This window comes from Hibiscus syriacus, unplaced genomic scaffold, assembly GCF_006381635.1.
Source record: "Hibiscus syriacus cultivar Baekdansim isolate YM2019G1 unplaced genomic scaffold, ASM638163v2 tig00110109_pilon, whole genome shotgun sequence".
Taxonomy (NCBI): Eukaryota; Viridiplantae; Streptophyta; class Magnoliopsida; order Malvales; family Malvaceae; genus Hibiscus; species Hibiscus syriacus.
This window is the reverse complement of record NW_024062593.1, coordinates 1,185,447-1,205,879: the sequence shown is the minus strand read 5'-3', so window position 1 is coordinate 1,205,879 and position 20,433 is coordinate 1,185,447. Positions and strand designations below refer to the sequence as shown.

The window sequence follows — 20,433 nt, the reverse complement described above, 5'->3', positions numbered from 1 at the left end:
CAAGAAGATCAAAAAAATTTAGCCTAGGACCCTCTTTCACTTCTATTCTGATTGACTGAATATCTTTCATAAGGAATACTAAAAGTTTTGATTAAGAAGAAAGAAAGAAAATTAGATGGTTTTGGTTCAAAACTAACACTGAATATACAGATCATTGACATGCAGTTCTAGAAACATAAAAATTTCAACAAAAAACTCACAATGCGAACTGAAAATGGGAAAATGCGAAAGAGGAATAACTTACTTCTGGATAGCCCAAAAGAGAAAATAAATATCTTTTTGCAAGTGATGGGAGAGGCTAAGAAATAAACGCAATCGGTGTTGCGTTCCAGCAATTCTTCCTCCATTTTTTATTTGTAAATAAAAAACTTAAAGACAGAGCACTGCTTGGGTTTACAATTTTACATAGCGGAAAATTGAAGAACAAAAACCAAACGAGAGTGTATGTGAGTTAAAGCGACTGAGAGGTGAATGTATTGTTTGTGATTTCATTATATTTGATCATCTGTCGGAAAATCTTTAACCACAATGATTAAATGAAGAAATTATTACATGTCATTTATACAAAATAATTCCAGCTTTGTTTGTGACTTTAAAAAATGATACTTAGTTCATCTTAGTAGTATTTGTCAACTCTACATTTCTAACCCCATTTTTTCTCACGAGCATTTCATCGAACATCTATGCTTCACCTGAGATGACATGTATCTAACATTACACCTTGAATCGTTGATGGTTCCGATAGTCCCTTGGTCGGGTCTTCTCTCAATGGACCCATATTCAATTCAACACCTCCACATAATTCAAAGTTAGATTAGAATTTCCCATGTATCCCCGACTGAAAAGTTACGCTGAAAATGAGAAGAGAGAAGTGAAAAAGAAAATTCGAGATCGAAAATGAATTTGGGGTTTAGCATGAAATTGAGGATTGTGTTGCAAGTTTTAAAAGTTGGGGGACCTAAATGCAAGCGCCTGAAAAGTTCAATGACCATATTGTAAACGTACTAATGGCAGTGTAACAGCGTCAAACGGCCGGTTACGCCAGGGACCATATTGCAAATGAACTAAATGTTGGAGGATTGTATTGCAAGTTTTAAAAGTTAGGGGACTTAAATGAAAGCTTTAGAAAAGTTCAGTGACCATTACTATACTTTACCCTAATCTTTATTCTTCTTATGTATTATTTGTTCCCCTTTTATAAATATTATATACTTTCTTATTACTTTTATGGTATAATAATACTTTAACACGAACTTCTTGTTTTATGATAAAAATGTAATTATTCAATAACTATTTAATTCGATAGAGATCAAGTTTTGAATCAATTGAAATTTTTTAGTCTCGAATCGAATCGAATAACTAATAAAAATATTATACTCTAATTGAATTCAAATGTACTAAAAACTCAAATTTAACCAAATTCATAATCATCTTTATTTATGTTTTAGATTTGAAGGTACTAAAATATATTACCTATGTCAATATTTAAACACTATAAGTGATAATTCACAATATTTCAATACTGATTTAAAAAAGGTATTATAAAACTTAAAAATATGATAATAAAAAGTTATTTAAAATGTATTAAAAAATCTCAGTGATAAAAAAATTATTATTTTTAAATGTTTTAGATTCAATTTTGTAACGTGTATGGATATTGTCAATAAATAATTTTATTTTGAACATATATTATTTTATAATGATTGAAAATTATCATTTGACCTAATAATTAATGACCATAAAGAGTTTATAGGTCGAACTAGAGGTGTTCAAGTTAAATCGTAACAGTTAACTAGTGTAACTATTATTATTTTATAGGTTAATTAATCGAACGTTAAGATTAAACGATTTTGGTTAACAGTTTCGCTAAAAGTATCGATTAACGGTTACGGTTACAAATTTTAATAAATGGTTAATCATCGGTCAAACATTAATAAATTATAATCAATTGTATTTTTTTAAAGAGAATAGAATTAAAAATAAAATCAAAATGGTTCCTTATTTTATAGTTATCATGTTTATCTTATATTGGAGCACATTAAATCAAACATAGATGAAATAGAAAATAATTTTAAAGTACAAAATATAAATATGTACATAAAATTTTAAACTTCAAAAAATATACATCCTAGTATATTTATATAAGAATAAAATATATCTGTAAATAAATATATATTTATCATTGTAAATTTTATGAAATTTTAAAATTTTTATGTTATGTTGTGTTTGAAATAAATTTACTCTTTTTTTAATAATTAAATTATAGTTAAAAGAATTAATAATTATTATAATAATTAACCGACTATTTAAACTAAATGATCGAAAATGAACACCCTTGAAGTCCAACCATTAGAATAGTATCGATTTTGCAACAGAGAAGAGAACAAATTGTGGGTAGGGTAGGGGTTTGGCCATTTGAAAAGCAAGGATTATAAGCTCAAAAGCCCGAAACTCTGAAACGAAAACATCCATTTGCTCAATGGCCATTATCGCTTCTTCATCATCTTCCTCTCTTAGCTTCACTTGTTCTTTCCCTTCCTCTCAATTCCTCTCCCGATCCAAAGTTAGTACCCGTCCCTTTCCTCCTCCTATCTTGTCAATCCCTCGTCTGACCTCAAGAAGAACACCCAACTTATCCCTATCTCTCACCACCGCGGCGGCCAAGGGCGGCGGACAAAATGCGGTGCCCTCTAAAAACCCAAGAGAAAACAAGAAGGAAGTAGCTGAAGAAGAGGAAGTGGAGGTCGAGGAGGAACTGCCCTGGATTCAAGAGAAGGCATTGGACCTCGTTGAGTTCACCGGTTCCGTTACTCAAGCCATTCCTGGACCCAGAGTTGGCACCAGCTCTTTGCCTTGGATCCTTGCTGTTCCTCTAGCCTATGCCGGTGTCACTTTTGTTATTGCTTTTGTCAAGACTGTTAAGAAATTCACTTCTCCCAGGCACAAAAGAAAGAAATTGGTTAGCTGGACTTGGACCACTTGATTTCTTTTGAAGTTGTTTATCTGTCTTTTGATTTGGATTTTGGAATTGAAACTGAAATTGCATACTTCTTCAGTTGTTTTGCACTGATAGGGGATGGGTTTTCACTTTTCAGGTTAATAAAAATGCAATACTTTGCAAATCAATCGACGAGTTGTTTCAGCAAGGAAGTGATGCCGTAGATCAATCAACATTAAAGGGATTAGCGCAAAAGGTGAGACCCATTATGAATTTACCTCCTCAACCTATATAGCATATACTGTGCTAGAAATTTAGGCCACTTCATTATGGCCTTTTTCATAAGAAATTTCATTATAGAGAACATTTTATTGGCAAAGAATCATTGCATTAGGACTTTGCTATTGAGTTTGATTTCATTTTACTTATATATGTGTGTGTTTAACAGCTTCTAGGGAGTAATTGATATGTTGATGGAGAAGCTTACACACATTCATGTCATATTGCCATGCAGACATTTTTCTATTTTCACGCGTAACATGCATGCCGTTTGGGTTTTATATTAACCTGTAATCCATATCCAGACAGGCTTTAGCGTGGAGGAGATTCTGCGCAAGTACATTAGGTATTCATTGAATGAGAAACCATGGAGTGCAGATTTGGTTGCTAGCTTAATCCAGCTGAGGAAATCTTCAATGCTTGACGATTCTCAAGTTGCTGAAATTTTAAATGAAATATCAAAACGAATTGTTCGCGAAAAAGGTCACTTTTAGCAACTGCAGCTCTCTTTACTTATCATGTGACATTAATTCTCTAGTGAATTATGGACAACATATAGGCAGTTGTGGTAGTAATTTCTTTTTTGAAAAATTATTTCTGAAAATGCTTATATGGCATTTCTCAATGCCTTGAAGTCAACTGATATATCATCTCTTGAAGTTGACAATGGTGATATGAATAGTTCTTATCATAAATGTGTTACTGATCTAATTTTAAGTGTCGTTTAGGATTCGAAGTTGCTCTCATATCTTTTTTAATCTTCCATATGCACTCTCTGTGAACTTCTATACGATCTACCTTCCTGGGAGTGTTTTGTATCTGACACTGATAAATTTTCTTTACTGTTCAGGCCCGGTTGTAATGGACATGTCAGGGTTTACAGAGAAAGGATTTAAGAGGAAACTTGCTGTGCAAAGCCTATTTGGGAAGGTTTTATATCTGTCCGAGGTTCGTTGAACAGATAGCTTTATATCCTCTTTCCAAGTGCCACATTTTCTGTGGATTGTATGTGTATTTCTTACTCAATTAATATATCATATGCATCGATTGTTTTGCTTCTTTGATGTATATTTTATTTAATTTGCAATTGGCAACATCCAACGGAGCCGTTTTGAAAAATATTTTTATGAACTATTTTGTAACTTTGCGGGCTTATAGATGATATAGTACTTGGTTGAATTACTTGCAAAGTATTAGGAGCTTTCAAATGGTTTCTCTAAGTGTCTCTGGCTGTGTTGCTTTGACTTTTCATTTTTTCTCTTGAAGTACCCTTATCCGGCATTCATGTTCGACAGTCAACACATTTGTTGATCCCTCTAAGTAAATGAAAAAACTTTTTAAAAAATTCGAAGATACTCATGGAGGATACATACGCTTATCCGACACTCCTGTAAGTAACTTAGGTCTCTAGAATGACTTGGATAAAATATGAATGGGTTTAGCCCAAACCATGAATCATGAACGCAATAAGGAGAATGAATAAAGGATCATCTTGTATCAAACAAGCATGTTTCGTTGTCATTAACTATTCGGATTCTGTTACATGCCGAGTGATCATTTAATTACATCTGTTTTTGTACTTATCATAAGGGTTAATCTGCGATTTCTTTTTTCCATATGCACAACATTAAATTGATTATGTTTTGTCGAAAATTTTGTGCAGTTGCCGGAGTTCTGCTCGAGGGATAGTTCCTTAATTGTCAAAGAAATATTCGGGGTTACAGAGTAAGACTCTTTTCTCAGTCTACATTTTTAATTCTCACAAAAATGATGGAAAGAAACTGGAAATAAATACTAGCAGATGATGCGTTTCAACACATACGGTATGCTTTGTACGAAATATTTAACTGTTCTCGTCCTCTTTTTCCAGTGAGGACGTGGAAAAACTCCGGCTACACACATTTTCCGAAGCCGGGGATATGGAGTCTCTTGAGAAGATGGTTGACGGTTCCGATTCAAAAGATGCTAGTGAGAATTCATCTAATGCTGCTTAATGCCATTGATGGCATTGCAATTCATCATTGGTTTAGGTGCAGAGAAAATTGAGGATTACCTCAATAAATTTTGTATAATGTTCAAATGAACTTCAAACTGGTGTAAGAATTCTGATAGCTTTTACATCTTGAAATTGCTACAGACGCATTCATTTATAAATAATTAAATAGAGTTTTTTTACATCTTCGAAGGGTATGTTCAAAGGGTATAATACGTTCTTACAATTACGGACAATAGTTCCTGCCACTAGAAGATGACGAAAATGGGATGAACGACGGAAGTACCCTGTCCCTTGACTTTTCCACCAGGACGACTATTATAAACTCAAGGACCCCAGTTCCCAGCTGGGTGAACGATGACCTAACGGCAGTTTGTTTGGAGGAGCTAGGATGGATGACGACGAGAAATAATGTCTTTAACAGTTAAATTACGAGAGAGGAAAGGCAAATGGTCAAAATGATTTAATGATCGTCAACGACGAGTGATTGATTTCTTTTTAAATCAATAATATCAGTGATCGAATCATTAGTCTTTAAACGTTAGTGGAGAAAATAAAATTTTAATCAAACATTATTGACAAATTTAATGTAATTTACCCTTAAATGGACAGAGAGTTTGGTTATGTTTTGGTGTTGGGCGGACAAAACAAAGCAAAGCAAAGCCACTGGCTGGCATTGAATCCTTCACGCTATTAAAATGGGCTTAGTTTCAACATTTTTCAGTTCAGATTGTTGTTCAGAAACTGAAAAAGAAAATGTCTGTATCAATGTCAAAACCTTCTTTCTCAGCACCAATTCCCATTCCAGGTCCCCGTAAACCATCGTTTTCGGTTTCACAACTGAAAATCCGATGCGACTCTTTAGATTCAGCATCGCAGATCGATGCCAAAAGGCCGCCGCAACCCAAATCGTTATCGGCGGCTGGGAAGTTGATGGAGTCGGATAACAAAAACGGATCATACCCGGGTGGGATGGGGTCCTTTACGGGCAGAGACCCTAACGTGAAGAAACCGGAGTGGCTGAGGCAGAAAGCTCCTCAAGGGCAGAGGTTTGATGAGGTTAAACAATCTCTCTCTCGCTTGAAACTCAATACTGTTTGTGAGGAAGCTCAGTGCCCCAACATTGGAGAGGTAATCTTAATTTTTAGAAACATTTTTTTACTATTAATTAAGAAGGGTTTTTGACTGTTAAGTAATCGATTTTGCTGGACAGTGTTGGAATGGAGGTGGAGATGGCATTGCTACTGCAACGATAATGTTGCTTGGGGACACTTGCACACGAGGTTGTCGATTTTGTGCGGTTAAAACCAGTAGGAACCCGCCGCCGCCTGACCCCATGGAGCCTGAAAATACAGCTCAGGCGATTGCCAGTTGGGGGTAAGATTTGCCTTGTTTAGCTTCTATTGTTTAAAAATGGTTGTGCCTCATTGTTTATCAATGGGCTTTGATTGCTGAAAAGACCACTGCCCCGTTGCATATCCGGGTTTTCCTTGCTGCTTAGACTTCGGTAATCGATTTTATTGTCTAAATAGTTGTAGCATAATTATGATTCTGATGCTGTTTGTATTTGTAGTGTGGATTATATTGTTCTGACTAGCGTAGATCGTGATGATTTACCTGATGGTGGAAGTGGGCATTTTGCTCGGACTGTCCAAGCTATGAAGGTTGTATATTGAACTCGCTATTGCATGCAGCTGCCTTTGTTCCAATTTTTTCATATTCTTGAGGAAGAGATTGGAATGTAGATGGATTTTTATAGGGTTTCTATATGATAATGTGCAGAAACTCAAGCCGGACATCATGGTTGAGTGTTTAACTTCTGATTTCCGAGGTGATTTGCAAGCTGTAGACTCTCTGGTACACTCTGGATTAGATGTTTTTGCTCATAACATTGAAACTGTGAAACGGCTCCAAAGAATTGTCAGGGATCCTCGGGCTGGGTAAGCGCATTTATTCAGTTATTCCAGTTCAACTGAGTAGATGGCATTGACTTAGTGTTTTATGGAATTGTCACTATTACTTGAATTACATGTTTTGCAATCGTGTATCAACGAAATATGATGGCTTGTAAAGCATGTAGAGACCATGGTATTTTAGCATTTTCACCAACCGTATTCCACTCTGAGAACCAAAATCGGTGTGCTTGTACTAGCTGGTTAAGGGTTTTACTTTGTTTAATGTTGCAGGTATGAACAGAGCTTGTCAGTTCTAAGACATGCAAAGCTCAGCAAAGAAGGAATGATAACGAAATCTTCTATAATGCTCGGTCTTGGTGAAACCGATGATGAGTTAAAGGAAGCCCTGGCTGATTTAAGGGCTATAGATGTTGATATTCTTACACTTGGACAATATCTACAGGTAAATTTTATATGCAAAGATCTTTTGCATAAGTGAATGCCCAATCAGGATTTTGGCTGGAGGATAGATAGACCTAGTTAGCTTGAATCCTGCACATGTTAAACCTTTATTTCGTATAACCTAGCTATATTTACTCGTGATATGCTGGTAGTGATTTTCATGTTGTACGAAAGACTGTTAACGATTCATCTCCTACTTATTGTTCTTCTTGAGTTAATTGATGGTTCCTCTCATGGCTCAGTTCGTCTTTTTATGATTTCATTATCATCATTGTCATGTTTTTTTTATAGGAATTGAAGGCCTCATTAAAAACCCCCTTCATGATTTAAGGAACTCATATTGAAAGATACATAAGATTTACAATAACAAGATAAAACCCTTACAAACAACCTAATAACCCAAAATAAAATACCCCAACAACAAAGAAAAATCATTGACTCGTAACAAAGAAAATATTTTTCTTGAATGCACTCATATTTTTTGCAGCCTACACCGCTCCACTTGACCGTCAAAGAATATGTTACGCCTGAAAAGTTTGCTTTCTGGAAGGAATACGGGGAATCAATCGGCTTTCGTTATGTAGCTAGTGGACCCCTGGTAAGCTGTTTGCATTTCATTGCTTTGGATGATTGTACTAGTATTTTGTGGATATCAGTCGCACCATTGAATGAACATAAAAAACTGAAATTTTACCTCCAGATTGAGGTAGCCAGAGAGAAACTCACTGTTCTAGTTAAAATCAATTCAAGTTTCTCCAAAAACTGGCTGCTGAATCAATCAAATTTCGAGTCGAGACACTGTTTCTCTTTTCCTCATTTGGACCTTTTATGCTACACTAACATCTGCTCAAGTTCATCCCTTAAGATTTCCGATATGGCAAATTATATTAACACGTTCGGACATGAACTTTCATGTTGCAGGTTCGATCATCGTATAGGGCAGGGGAGCTCTTTGTTAAGACCATGGTGAAAGAAAGGACCAACAATACTACAGCTTCATCCAATTGACCTTTAGGTCTTCAGTTCTGGACTCCCAATGTGGTCCTACACACACACACACACATTCGTGTGGTCTGAGGATTTTTGCATTTAACATTGTATTTTTAGGATCAATTTGAATTGTCGCAGGTGCTAAACTTTGTAGAAGTTATTCAATAATTTTCTTTTGGGTAAACTGCATAAATAGTCATCTAAAGATTTTCTATTTTGGTCACCCGACTTATCGAATTTGTCGTTTTCTTATTCATCTACCCTATACCCCCAACAAGCTTTTATTCAACCGGCGGGGCAGTCGTAAAAGAGGAAGAAGACGACGGTGATTGTAAGTTGTAACATAAGTAGAGAGTCATCTCCATCTTGCTTTTGTTTGACCAATGGTTGCTTGATGAAATTCCTAGAAAAATCCCAGATTTTCCTTGACCTTCTCACCTACCAAACAAGAACATCAAAATGGATACCATTAACGTCTTCAATAATTATTCCACAGTTTCTCATGAAATCCTTAACAAATCACCCTCTTCCATTAAAAAAACACATTTTTAATAAAATTACGTCTTCAATAATTATAACATAAAAAGAATGAGAATAAGAAAGGTATAAATCAGAGTTTAGCTATTGAATATAGATATTCGGTATATTCTAAATATATTCCTCGGAATATATTTGCCATTCTTGCATTTTCATTGCTCCCAAATGTTCATCATTATATATATATATATATATATATATATATTCCAAAATGAAAAGAGTATACAGTAAATATATTTATAGATCGATAATCAAAATTTTGTTGGAATTCAAATAATTTTAAATAATATATTTAACTATTTTTTTAAAAATATATAAGATGCTTCGTTCCATAATTTTTGTTATTTGTTGCTCAAACATATAGTTTTTAGAGATAAATTTGATTACATGTTAAGTTATATAAAATGAGAGAAATGATAAAATTATTCGTAAAAAATGATTAATAGATTTCACATATTTATTTTGATATGTGAAAAAATAGACAAATAAAAGTAAAAAGTAAAAATAAATGTTTAACTTTTCTAATAAAAATAAAATGAGATAAATTTAATGAGACGGAGCAGTGACATATAATTAAAATTAAATAAATATTTTATAATTAAATTAAATTTAATGATTAATTTTATTAATAAAAATAACAATCTGGGTCGAATCTGTGGGACTAAATGATGCAAGAAGGGCAGCATGGAAATGACCGTTAGTATTGAGGTTGGAAACGGCAGGTACATATCGCGAACCCCAACGCAACTCACCGCCACCTACCTCACGTCACGTGCTTTTCTATTCTCATTTTTTATTTTATTCCAAATAGAATTAGATTAGATTTAATTATGATTTTTATTTTTACTATACAAAATTAAGGAGTTTTTATTTAAATAATTTATGCTAGATATTATTTTAATCACCATATTTAAATTTAAACTAAGAGTAAATTGTGTATTTAGTCACCCACTTATTTATGTGGTTTCATTTTATTCACCTAATTATTTTTTTAAGATCGTACATAATGTTATGTTTTGGTTTCGTTTTGGTCATCCACCGTAAAAAGTTTAAAGGTGATACTGACATATCATCATAAACTAATGCCACATCATCATTGAAAAAAATTATCAAGTCAGTATTTTTGCTTATTTTTAATTACGGGTTACCAAAACAAAATTAAAACATAAAGTTAGACATTATTTTAAAAAAAAATAGTTAGATGACCAAAATAGAATCTCACAAATAGTTAAATTACTAAATATATAGTTTAGCCTAAATTTTTATAATATTTAAATAAATTAACAAGTAAATTAAACACAAAAAAATTATAAAATTAGTAAAGGGTTAAAAAAAAGAATACAAAATCTTGAACGAGCCGCCACCTTCAAGGCTAAGACCACGTGCAAGAAATTCCTACCCTCCAATTCGGTCCTGTCTTGTTCTCTTACAAAAAGCCGCCATTACAACCAACGAGTCACTCTTCTCTCCTCCACAGCTCAGATTCCATCACTTCTCTCTCACTCACTCTCAAGCGTTCCTTGTATTCTTCGGTATGGCGATTTCCCCCTTTTATTTATGTTCGATTATATTTTGTGTATGTGTTAAAGGATCTCTGCTTGATGATTTATATATATCTTTTTAATGATCTTTATCTTGGGTTTCTGTTAATCTCCTTGCTTCTCACTTAGATCTCGTGATTTTGATTTATTTTTCTTTAATGGGTGCAGAATGGCAAATATATGCATCGATGGGATCTTGAAGGACCTTCCCAACGATGGCCGTATCCCTAAAACCAAGATCGTTTGTACTCTGGGTCCGGCTTCGCGGTCCGTGCCCATGATAGAGAAGCTGTTGAGGGCCGGGATGAATGTTGCTCGCTTCAATTTCTCTCACGGCAGTCATGAGTATCATCAAGAGACCTTGAACAATCTCAGGTCCGCTATGCAAAATACCGGCATCCTCTGCGCCGTCATGCTCGACACCAAGGTCCATTTTCCTACTAATTTTATTCCTTGTTTTCTATATATTCGGACTCGGTTGCGAGTGTCAGATATTAGTATATAAGGCTTTTGGAGGATTTTATTCGATATTATTCAAAAAATGAAGCATTCGAGCGACATAGCATTAGTATAATAACTCAACATGCACACTTGTAATAAACTTTGCATTGTTTCTCAATACTCGATAGGAAGTTTTCTATACACTAGTTTTATTCCTTGTTTTCTATATATTCGGACTCAGGTGCGAGTGTTGGATATTAGTATATATAAGGTGTTTGGAGGATTCTATTCGATTTTATTTGAAAAATGAAGAATCGGAGCGACATAGCATTTGTAGAATAACTCAAGATGCACATTTGTAATAAACTTTGCATTGTTTGTCAATTAGGAAATTTTCTATACTTGGGTGTTGGATCCGGTGTGCATTTGACAATAACATGTGCAATTTTCCTATGTTTTTCTTATGTACTTGGAAGGTCGTTGAAGGATCATATCTGATTGATTGTGCTTTGGTGTTGCAGGGACCCGAGATTCGAACCGGATTTCTGAAGGATGGGAAAGCTGTTCAATTGAAGGAAGGCCAGGAAATTACTGTAACTACTGATTACGATATCAAGGGAGATGAGACTATGATCTCCATGAGCTACAAAAAGTTGGCTGTTGATCTGAAGCCTGGGAATACCATTTTGTGTGCAGATGGAACAATCACACTTTCGGTGTTATCCTGTGATCCTGAGGCAGGGACTGTGAGATGCCGATGTGATAACACTGCGATGATCGGTGAGAGAAAAAATGTCAACCTTCCTGGTGTTGTGGTGGATCTTCCCACACTCACTGAGAAGGATAAAGAAGACATCTTGGGATGGGGAGTTCCGAATGGTATTGATATGATTGCTCTTTCGTTTGTACGTAAAGGATCCGATCTTGTTAATGTCCGTAAGGTCCTCGGTCCCCATGCTAAGAAGATTCAATTGATGTCGAAGGTGTGTTAATCTGTTTCTCCTTTCAATTGTGATTGGGAACTAGAGATTCTTTATGCAAGTTGATTGTTAATGATTTGAGGTTTTCTTGTGGTTGTGATTCGTTTAGGTTGAGAACCAAGAGGGTGTCATCAATTTCGACGAGATCCTGCGTGAGACCGATGCCTTTATGGTTGCCCGTGGTGATCTTGGAATGGAAATTCCGGTTGAGAAGATCTTCTTAGCACAAAAGATGATGATATACAAGTGTAATCTTGCAGGCAAGCCAGTTGTTACTGCCACTCAAATGCTCGAGTCCATGATAAAGTCTCCGAGGCCCACCCGTGCTGAAGCAACTGATGTTGCTAATGCCGTCCTGGATGGTACCGATTGTGTCATGCTCAGCGGTGAGAGTGCTGCTGGAGCCTATCCAGAGCTTGCTGTGAAGATCATGGCTCGAATTTGTATCGAGGCAGAATCCTCACTCGACTATGGAGCAATCTTTAAAGAAATGATCCGATCAACTCCACTTCCAATGAGTCCATTGGAAAGTCTTGCATCCTCAGCTGTACGAACAGCTAACAAGGCCAAAGCTAAACTCATCGCTGTTTTAACCCGTGGTGGAAAGACAGCCAAGTTGGTTGCCAAGTACAGACCGGCTGTTCCTATCCTATCGGTGGTCGTCCCAGTTTTAACAACCGATTCATTTGATTGGACCTGCAGCGACGAAGGCCCAGCAAGACACAGTCTCATATACAGGGGCTTGGTTCCCATACTTGCAGAAGGCTCGGCAAAGGCAACAGATGCGGAATCTACCGAGGTTATCTTGGAAGCTGCATTGAGGTCAGCCACGGAGAAGGGGTTGTGCAGGCCAGGTGATGCCGTTGTTGTGCTTCACCGTATCGGTGCTGCTTCGGTTATTAAGATCTGCCTGGTGAAGTGATGATGTGGAGAAGCATGTAGGTACACCAAAAAGCTGGCTTTTTTAATATTGCATTTTAGAACCCTTTTTCTTGTTATTAAAAAACAAAAGACTGGTGGTCTTTTAGTACAGTATTCAGCTTAAACCCTGATTTGTCTCAACTTCTGGTGTTTATTTTCAGTGTCGGGTACATGGATATAAAGCTATAAAAATCTGATAAACTTTTGTATCAGACACATTTTATTCTATATTTACTATATTTTGGTATGTTGCATGAAATCATATTACGATTAAGCATGTCCTTAAATGTTTGTTTCACACAATATAGTTCTTATGGGATTTATGAGTGATTTAGGTTCAATTTTGATCTTTATTTATCTTGTTATTAGGCTATGATAAAGGATCTCTCCCTTATATCGGTATCGGTTTAATTAAATATTGATTAAAAACTCGATCATATAATCAATTTAATCTAAAATCCGAAATTTTAAATTTCAAATTCTAAATCTCTAAACCTTAAACTCTAAATATGATATATAGATCCTAATATAAGCAAACTTATCCAACTAAATTCAATAATAAAGAATAAAATTTATATCTAAAAATAATCTAAATTCGAGTACCATAGGTAAACTAACTCGGGATAAATTGGATTAAGCTAGCCATAAAGATAAGACCCGATTGCATTCTCCACCTCTCATTCCTCATCCCTAATCCCTTTGGCCACCCAGATTAATTCCGTGTCCAAGCATCATTTTCCAATCTCAACCATTGTTGTGAATTATTTCTTATAAGCGGTATTGATTTTTCAATTATCTACTTATTTATTCAAAATATTTTAAAATATACATTACTTTGAAACTTATCTCAAATATCTTAAATTTTATATAAGATTAATTATTATTAATGAATAAAAATGATCATCTTGCTCAGTTGGTAGAGCACAAGGTTCTTAACTTTGAGGTCGTTGAATCAAGTCTCATGGAGGGCATTTCATAATTCGGAGGTCTCCTACGAAAGCTACTCTCAACCTAGTGTTGGGGGCAACCTATTATCTTACCTCCCCTGACCCCATTATATATGTGAACAAGGGACATTCATTTTTTTATTATTAATGAATGGAGATATTTTATTTAAATATCTTAAATTAAAACTATATTACCGTACGCTCCCACATATAAGATTAGGCAAAATCCAAAAGACTGGTAATAAAAGACTCCACGCAGCTGCTCCCTCCCTTTCCTCCATCTAACGGTAAGCTTCGTTGCTGTAATCGAGTTGAGCCACTAGAAAGAATTATAGTTTCTGAATCGGATTGAAGCCCATAATTTTTGAGGATTCGATCGTTGAAGTTTGGGTTTTTTTTTTCAGGGAAAGGAAATAATCTGTAGATCGGAAAGGTAGAAAAAAGATGAGTACGAGTACATCCGGTTTGTCCCTCTCTTCAGCAACGCCCGGTTCATGTTTGATCATATGCTCCAATGGGAAATCATCTCCCGAAGCCAAAACCTCGATGATTACGTTGAAACCGGCGTTGTTTCAATCCACTGCAACCGCCGTCAACGTTTCTATAAAAACGACGAGAAGGGTTGTTTCCTGTCAAGCTGTCTCCGCCGCTTCCGTCGACGAGGACGAAAATGACGCGTCGGTTTCGGGATCGGAGGAGGATCCGGAGGAGGAGGCTAAAGTTGGGGCCAAGGTAAGGGTAAAAGCGCCCCTCAAAGTTTATCATGTGAATCGAGTCCCGGAGTTGGATCTGAACGGCATGGAAGGAGTGATTAAACAATTCGTGGGGGTCTGGAAAGGGAAAAAGATTTCAGCTAATCTTCCTTACAAGGTGGAGTTCGTCACTGAGATTGAAGGACGAGGACCTGTTAAGTTCTTGTCTCATCTTAAGGAGGATGAATTGGAATTCCTTGATTAGTATCCTGGTTCGTATCTGTATATCAGGCGCATACTTTCTATCCTATAACCATAAAAACCCAATAATTGCTCACTGTTTTATGTAACTTTTACCTTCATCTTTCAGTTCTACCTGGGAATGGGCATTTCTTTACTTACTTTTTTTTTTGTGTGTACGCTAATATGAACCATTTGATGCTTTTACTTACTGGGAACCTAGGCAAAATGGGGTCTCTTTTATAAATTACACTTCAAATGCCATCAGGAACCTGTCAGGATACCACACTTGAATATCTGTATAGCCCTTTTGAAGGGCTCAGCAGGTGAGCCGACGTTTCTCGGTTTGTGTATGTTTTTAGTTGTTGTGTGTACTCTCTCACAACTGATACGTTTTGATTTGGTCTGTTTATAGCTCTTAAACACTAGACAATAAGTGAACTGTATGAACTCGGTTTGGTGGTGAGTGTTTCGTTTAGAATTGATCTAGAAGTGACACAATTATTTGTGTGAAAGTTGGTGCTATCGAATAGAGTTCTTGAAGAAAACTTAGTGGTACTCGTCCCATTAAATAAAGTTCACATGGTACAGATTAATATTAGGGTAACATTTCCTTCGATAATTTCTAGCCACGTCTTATTTGACGTAGTTATTTGATGTTGTGGGGAGCTAAATCTCCTGTTATTGTTTTATTTGACTCGGCTAAAGCAGTAACAAACTTCACAGACTGCAGCCCTATTTAGGAAAAAGCCAGAGAAGATTATCTTGATCTTATATTATATTTCAACAAATGTAATTAAATGTGATTCTTTTACAATGATGGTTGCTTGAAGTGGAGACTCAAACAATGGAAATCTGAGTAGGTCAATGTTGATGTATATATGCTACTGGTTCTAGTGACATTGTCAAAGGTAGGAAATAAAGTTGAAGCTTACCTCTGTGTCATTAAGTTACTCTCTTCCTATCCTCGGCCCCTTTTGCTGTAAACGAATCTAAACTCTGTACTGTTACTTATCATGCTGTGCTGTTTGAATCTTCTTGCATTACTGCATTGGTAAAAATTAACCCAAATTAACATACTGTTTCAATGGCATTACTCTGTTATTGTGTGTGTTCTTGAGGTATCGGGTGAAAGAAACAGGTGGATCCTAAGCCTCGGCGAAGAGCTCCTCACCACTGAACTAGTGGGATTATGAAGCTTCAAAGAAAAAAGATCTGAAGGGGCGTGGAGTTCTGCGATGATTGGCTTTAAATTATTGAGTTGGTCAACATGATCGTTGGGCAGAAATGGCATTCCATCTTTTACTTTCTTAACTCTAACATTCCTCTCTATCAATTGGATCGCTGGCTCAACCTATATAATCTCCACTCATTGTCAGTTGCCACAATGCTTTCTTTAATTATCCGAACAAGGGTGTTGGTGATCCAATTGATACCTTCAATTTAGACGAAATAAGAGCAAAAACGAAGAAGGTTCTCCTATGATTGTCTAAATTTAGCACCAGATTGCCGAAAGAAGGAATCAAAAGGAGAATGAGACTACTTACACTGCCAATGAGATTGACTTCTCGATCGGAAGGTTATCCATATAACTCGAACCATATATAGGAATCAATTGGATTAAAACTAGACAGTTCGAAAAACATCAGCTACTTCATACAACTATCAAACTAAGGGGTTAATAAATCAGTTAAAAGTTGCCATCTGTTTATCATTGAATGCTAACAAATTCATTTCTAAGCCAGACCCCTCCCCACACATAAATCGGAGGATATTGTGCGTTTAAGAATGCTTTATACATGTATTCCTTTGTATTATAATAAGGACAAGGTCAACCGTGCTAAACTCAATCATTTCTAAGTATATTTTGTTTGGAAAAAGATAACAGTGTTACACTGGATTCTAAACATGGAAGCCAATTACTACCATGGACATCTAACAGTACATTTTTTTAGACGAGGGACAACTAACAGTACATAGTTGTTGATTAAGGGAATAGAAGCCGTACTCTCGGAAACTAACTTCAAAAGAAAGCACAGAGGCCGTTTTTTCTTGTTAAAATATCTACCCTTTTTCCGAACACGCGCTTCAATCTGCAAAACATAAAGAAAAAACTCGTTGGAATATCAGATTATGAGCTATAAAGTTGATTAAGCCGAGGGAATAAAGAAGGAAAAGAGTACAGGGCGTTAACAGACTCGTTTCCTCAGGGTCGCCAATGCTATCGCCAAGAACCGGTAGTAGTTCCTCATCGTCTTTGCAGGCGTCTTCCAGGACCCTGTTTTTAGTGCCCAAAAAAAACAAAAATATTTCCACCGTAGCTATAAATCAAACAGGTTGAGTGCGTAGTAATTTTATAAAAAGAAGAGAGCAAGAAGGAAAAGTACTTGGCCCTTTAAGGATAATTGTGAAGCCTGTCGAATTGCTTCATCTTCCCTTCACGTATCTTGAGAAGTGTCCTCCCTCTGGCTGTTGTCCCCGAACCTTTAACATCGCTTGCACTTGAAACATTAACAGTAGAATTGCTTTCTTCAGCTGCCGCAGCAGCTCAGATTCGGAGAATCGGTGTCTTCTTTCTGTTGTTATTTAGAATCTGATTTGAAGAAAATAAATAAATGGGAAATGGGTGCCTAGCTATTACAGGAAAGTTCCAAAGAAGAAGAAGAAGAAGATGAGTATGATGGGCTTCAAATATACTACGATTTGGATTGCAAAAATATCCCTTCATTGCCACGTTCATCTTTCGGACACTGTTGCTTTCCCCGTTCTTGAACATTCGAGGATAATGAAAAGTTTTTTGGGCTGTTAATCTTATATACGGGAGTAACCTATGCTTTTAGTCAATAATGGTGTTCCCTGTTTCAAGAGCAGCCTCTCAACTGTTGGGATCTTCAAACTCAAGCTTCGACAGTTGGGCCTCACTATTTTACAAAAACCCAAGAATCCATTTATCTTTAAAAAACCCCACCTTATAATATCGGGTCGAAACCGTAAGATTCAAGTCATAATTATCATCCTAAACTATATAGGGCAATATAATGTTTAAAAAGATGGATAAATATAAAAAAGAGACAATACAAGATTACGGGTGTACAAGACAACTAAAGAGAATATAAATTCATATCCAGACATTTAGACTGCAAAAATTTTTCGACCGGCGATAGAAGACAACGAAAGAAAAGATGAGCATTGATCCCAAGTGCCTAATAACGGAGCCTCGAAGTTGACACGAGTCGAAGAAGTCGGAAGCAAGTGCTCCTCCCCTACAAATTAAAAGTGTCAACAAACTTATTTACAAAAAATGGCAATGATAAGCAGAAGCATATGGAAATAAATTCATATATCGGAAGAAGTAAAATCATCTTTGATGTCAACACAAATCATCTTTGATGTTCGTTTAGACGATGCAAGAGGTTTAGAGTAGGCAAAACAGCTGGTGTCCTTAGGAGCCGATCGGAATAATATAGGTTGCAAGTTTGAGCATTCTGCTTTTTATCAGCATATGGCTGGCTCCTAATTTCGTCAACAGAAACAGTAGGATACATAAAGCACTCGATGACTTGATCACATTCCAGGCTTTTGCACGTAAAACGGTTTAGACATGGTGTAGTAGCAAGAATATAAGATCATGGGGTTGATTTGATAGTACCATTTTGCGGACTTGCAGCACAATCTCTTTAACCATCAGTATAGACTTGCATGAACTACTGACTTGAGATAAAATGGACTACGATTTAAACCAAATACTCCAAGAAAGCAGGTTTACTAGACCATTAATCATCAATAAGAAGATAGAATGCATAACCTTCTGGTTTCTAACACAGCTTACATACGAAACAAACAAAATGCATAGGTAAGAGTTCAAAAACATACCTGCATTTTAATTTGACTCTGATGGAATCATTCCCGTTTTCCTTGCATATGCAAAGATCCCTCCAGCTTCAATGACTGGCCCTGCATCCCCAATGGGATTCAATTTATACTCTTTGCAGGTGGAATGATTGATCAAACGACTCTCCCTCAACTGGATCGTCACCACATCCCCAGTCTTACATTCCTCACATATTCTCACTTCCGATTCTAATGGATAAACTTCCCCAGTTGCAACAGAATTCCTGAAAAATATTCTAGCATAAGATTCAGCCACAACTGCCTTTGCCCCTGCGGCCCCAAGTGCAACTGGTGCATGCTCCCGTGATGACCCACAACCAAAGTTAGCACCACCGATCACAATGGAGTATTTTGTCTTAGTCTCGTTCGGTTCAATAAATCGTGTTGTATATGATGAGGGGAGACCGACAAGAGCGTAAGAGCCCAGTTTTTCATACTCAGCTGGGTTTGAGGGAACTAATGTAAGGTATTCAGCAGGAATTATTTGATCTGTGTCGATATTATCCCCAACAACATAACAAAGGCCATGGAAGGTCGTTGTTGAAGTGTCGGAAGGAACAGATGAGGGAGTCAAGGTGGCATGTGTGGTGAGACTGATGGCACATGTCACATGTGGGGCGAAGCTGGAACCGAGGGTTTTGACAGTCAAAGGGGAGAAGGTGGGGACTTTGATGGATGGAGGGGATAGAGAAGGTGAGAAAACTGAGGCTTTTGATGCTGAGAAAGTGAAAGCGGACGAGCATGAAATGCGAGTCAAAGAGGCAGCCATTACTAGAGTATTTGATGTATGTTTTTCTCAAAATTATGCCCGATACCAACTTCAAATTTCACCGAGTAAGCACAAAACAATGTTCTGCAATAGAGTATTCAATCAGGCAATGGGATCATGTAAGGACCTGAAAGCAAACACATACATACAAATGTACAAATAAATGCTTCTCATATGCACATATATATCCTAAAAATTCCATGTAAGAACACATACTGAAATTACAAACCACATTTATTCTCCTCTCTCCGCCTCTCTCATGTATCGAAAAGAAAAGTAAAGAAATTCATGGTTACCAGTTAATATTTAAAATGAAATTTTAGATAGAAAAAATGTTCTAACAACTTAATCCAAACAAAAGATTCAAACCAGTACTGGGATAACTAAAAAAATTGTCAGCCAGATTTCTCAAACATCCCGATCCTTCTACATTGCCTTTGTAAAACTATTTATAATTTAAAGGAAGATTTCAACGATATTGCATCAACAGAAAAGAACGAGGGAAAAAAAAGATACAGGAAAGTGAAAGATGAAGAAGTTTAAAAGGAAACACCTTTGATCAGGCGGTGTTGCCGATTGACTACGGATTTAGGTTCAGTGATGAAGTCTGTAAGCGGCGGTTCTCCTAACATAAAAGTACGCGGCTGTCCTTATGTGTTAAAACAAATATAAGTTGAACGTTGACAGTGATACATGTGTAAACTTTATTTTCAATCATTAAATTAATGTATATTCAAAATAATTATATTCAAATATTTGGAAGAAAAAAAATTAATTAGTATGAGATAATACAAATTTTATATTAATTAGGTTAGTATTTAAATATTTTAAACATATTTCTAATAATTGATAAAAGATAAAGTGTATATTAATAAATTTTAAAAATTTAGTAATTAAAAAATTATTTTAATCTAATT

The 20,433-nt window shown here is 36.0% G+C and overlaps 5 protein-coding genes across 5 annotated transcripts; 4 read left to right on the top strand and 1 right to left on the bottom strand.

Annotated features, from left to right (window-relative positions):
* Positions 1 to 1,853: 1,853 nt before the first annotated feature.
* On the bottom strand, positions 1,854 to 20,091 carry LOC120214989 (3-isopropylmalate dehydratase small subunit 1-like). Its single transcript, XM_039212794.1, has 6 exons — positions 20,070 to 20,091; positions 19,566 to 19,600; positions 18,730 to 19,531; positions 18,018 to 18,119; positions 6,049 to 6,058; positions 1,854 to 1,866 (listed from the first exon to the last, which is right to left on the bottom strand). The coding sequence occupies exon 3, from the start codon at positions 19,514 to 19,516 to the stop codon at positions 18,737 to 18,739; it is 780 nt and encodes a 259-aa protein (XP_039068725.1). The 5' UTR covers positions 19,517 to 19,531; positions 19,566 to 19,600; positions 20,070 to 20,091; the 3' UTR covers positions 1,854 to 1,866; positions 6,049 to 6,058; positions 18,018 to 18,119; positions 18,730 to 18,736.
* LOC120214987 lies at positions 2,395 to 5,371 on the top strand. Its single transcript, XM_039212792.1, has 6 exons — positions 2,395 to 2,959; positions 3,096 to 3,194; positions 3,523 to 3,700; positions 4,068 to 4,165; positions 4,881 to 4,942; positions 5,088 to 5,371. The coding sequence occupies exons 1-6, from the start codon at positions 2,480 to 2,482 to the stop codon at positions 5,209 to 5,211; spliced, it is 1,041 nt and encodes a 346-aa protein (XP_039068723.1). The 5' UTR covers positions 2,395 to 2,479; the 3' UTR covers positions 5,212 to 5,371.
* Positions 5,933 to 8,630, top strand: LOC120214984 (lipoyl synthase 1, chloroplastic-like). Its single transcript, XM_039212789.1, has 7 exons — positions 5,933 to 6,341; positions 6,424 to 6,587; positions 6,784 to 6,874; positions 6,993 to 7,150; positions 7,397 to 7,568; positions 8,055 to 8,165; positions 8,489 to 8,630. Exons 1-7 carry the CDS (start codon positions 5,967 to 5,969, stop codon positions 8,573 to 8,575), a joined length of 1,158 nt encoding a protein of 385 aa, XP_039068720.1. The 5' UTR covers positions 5,933 to 5,966; the 3' UTR covers positions 8,576 to 8,630.
* LOC120214983 (pyruvate kinase, cytosolic isozyme-like) lies at positions 10,545 to 13,118 on the top strand. The gene is made up of 4 exons (XM_039212787.1): positions 10,545 to 10,626; positions 10,804 to 11,062; positions 11,598 to 12,059; positions 12,166 to 13,118. Exons 2-4 carry the CDS (start codon positions 10,805 to 10,807, stop codon positions 12,976 to 12,978), a joined length of 1,533 nt encoding a protein of 510 aa, XP_039068718.1. The 5' UTR covers positions 10,545 to 10,626; position 10,804; the 3' UTR covers positions 12,979 to 13,118.
* Positions 14,115 to 15,030, top strand: LOC120214990 (ferredoxin-thioredoxin reductase, variable chain-like). The gene is made up of 2 exons (XM_039212795.1): positions 14,115 to 14,211; positions 14,329 to 15,030. The coding sequence occupies exon 2, from the start codon at positions 14,369 to 14,371 to the stop codon at positions 14,879 to 14,881; it is 513 nt and encodes a 170-aa protein (XP_039068726.1). The 5' UTR covers positions 14,115 to 14,211; positions 14,329 to 14,368; the 3' UTR covers positions 14,882 to 15,030.
* Positions 20,092 to 20,433: the final 342 nt, after the last annotated feature.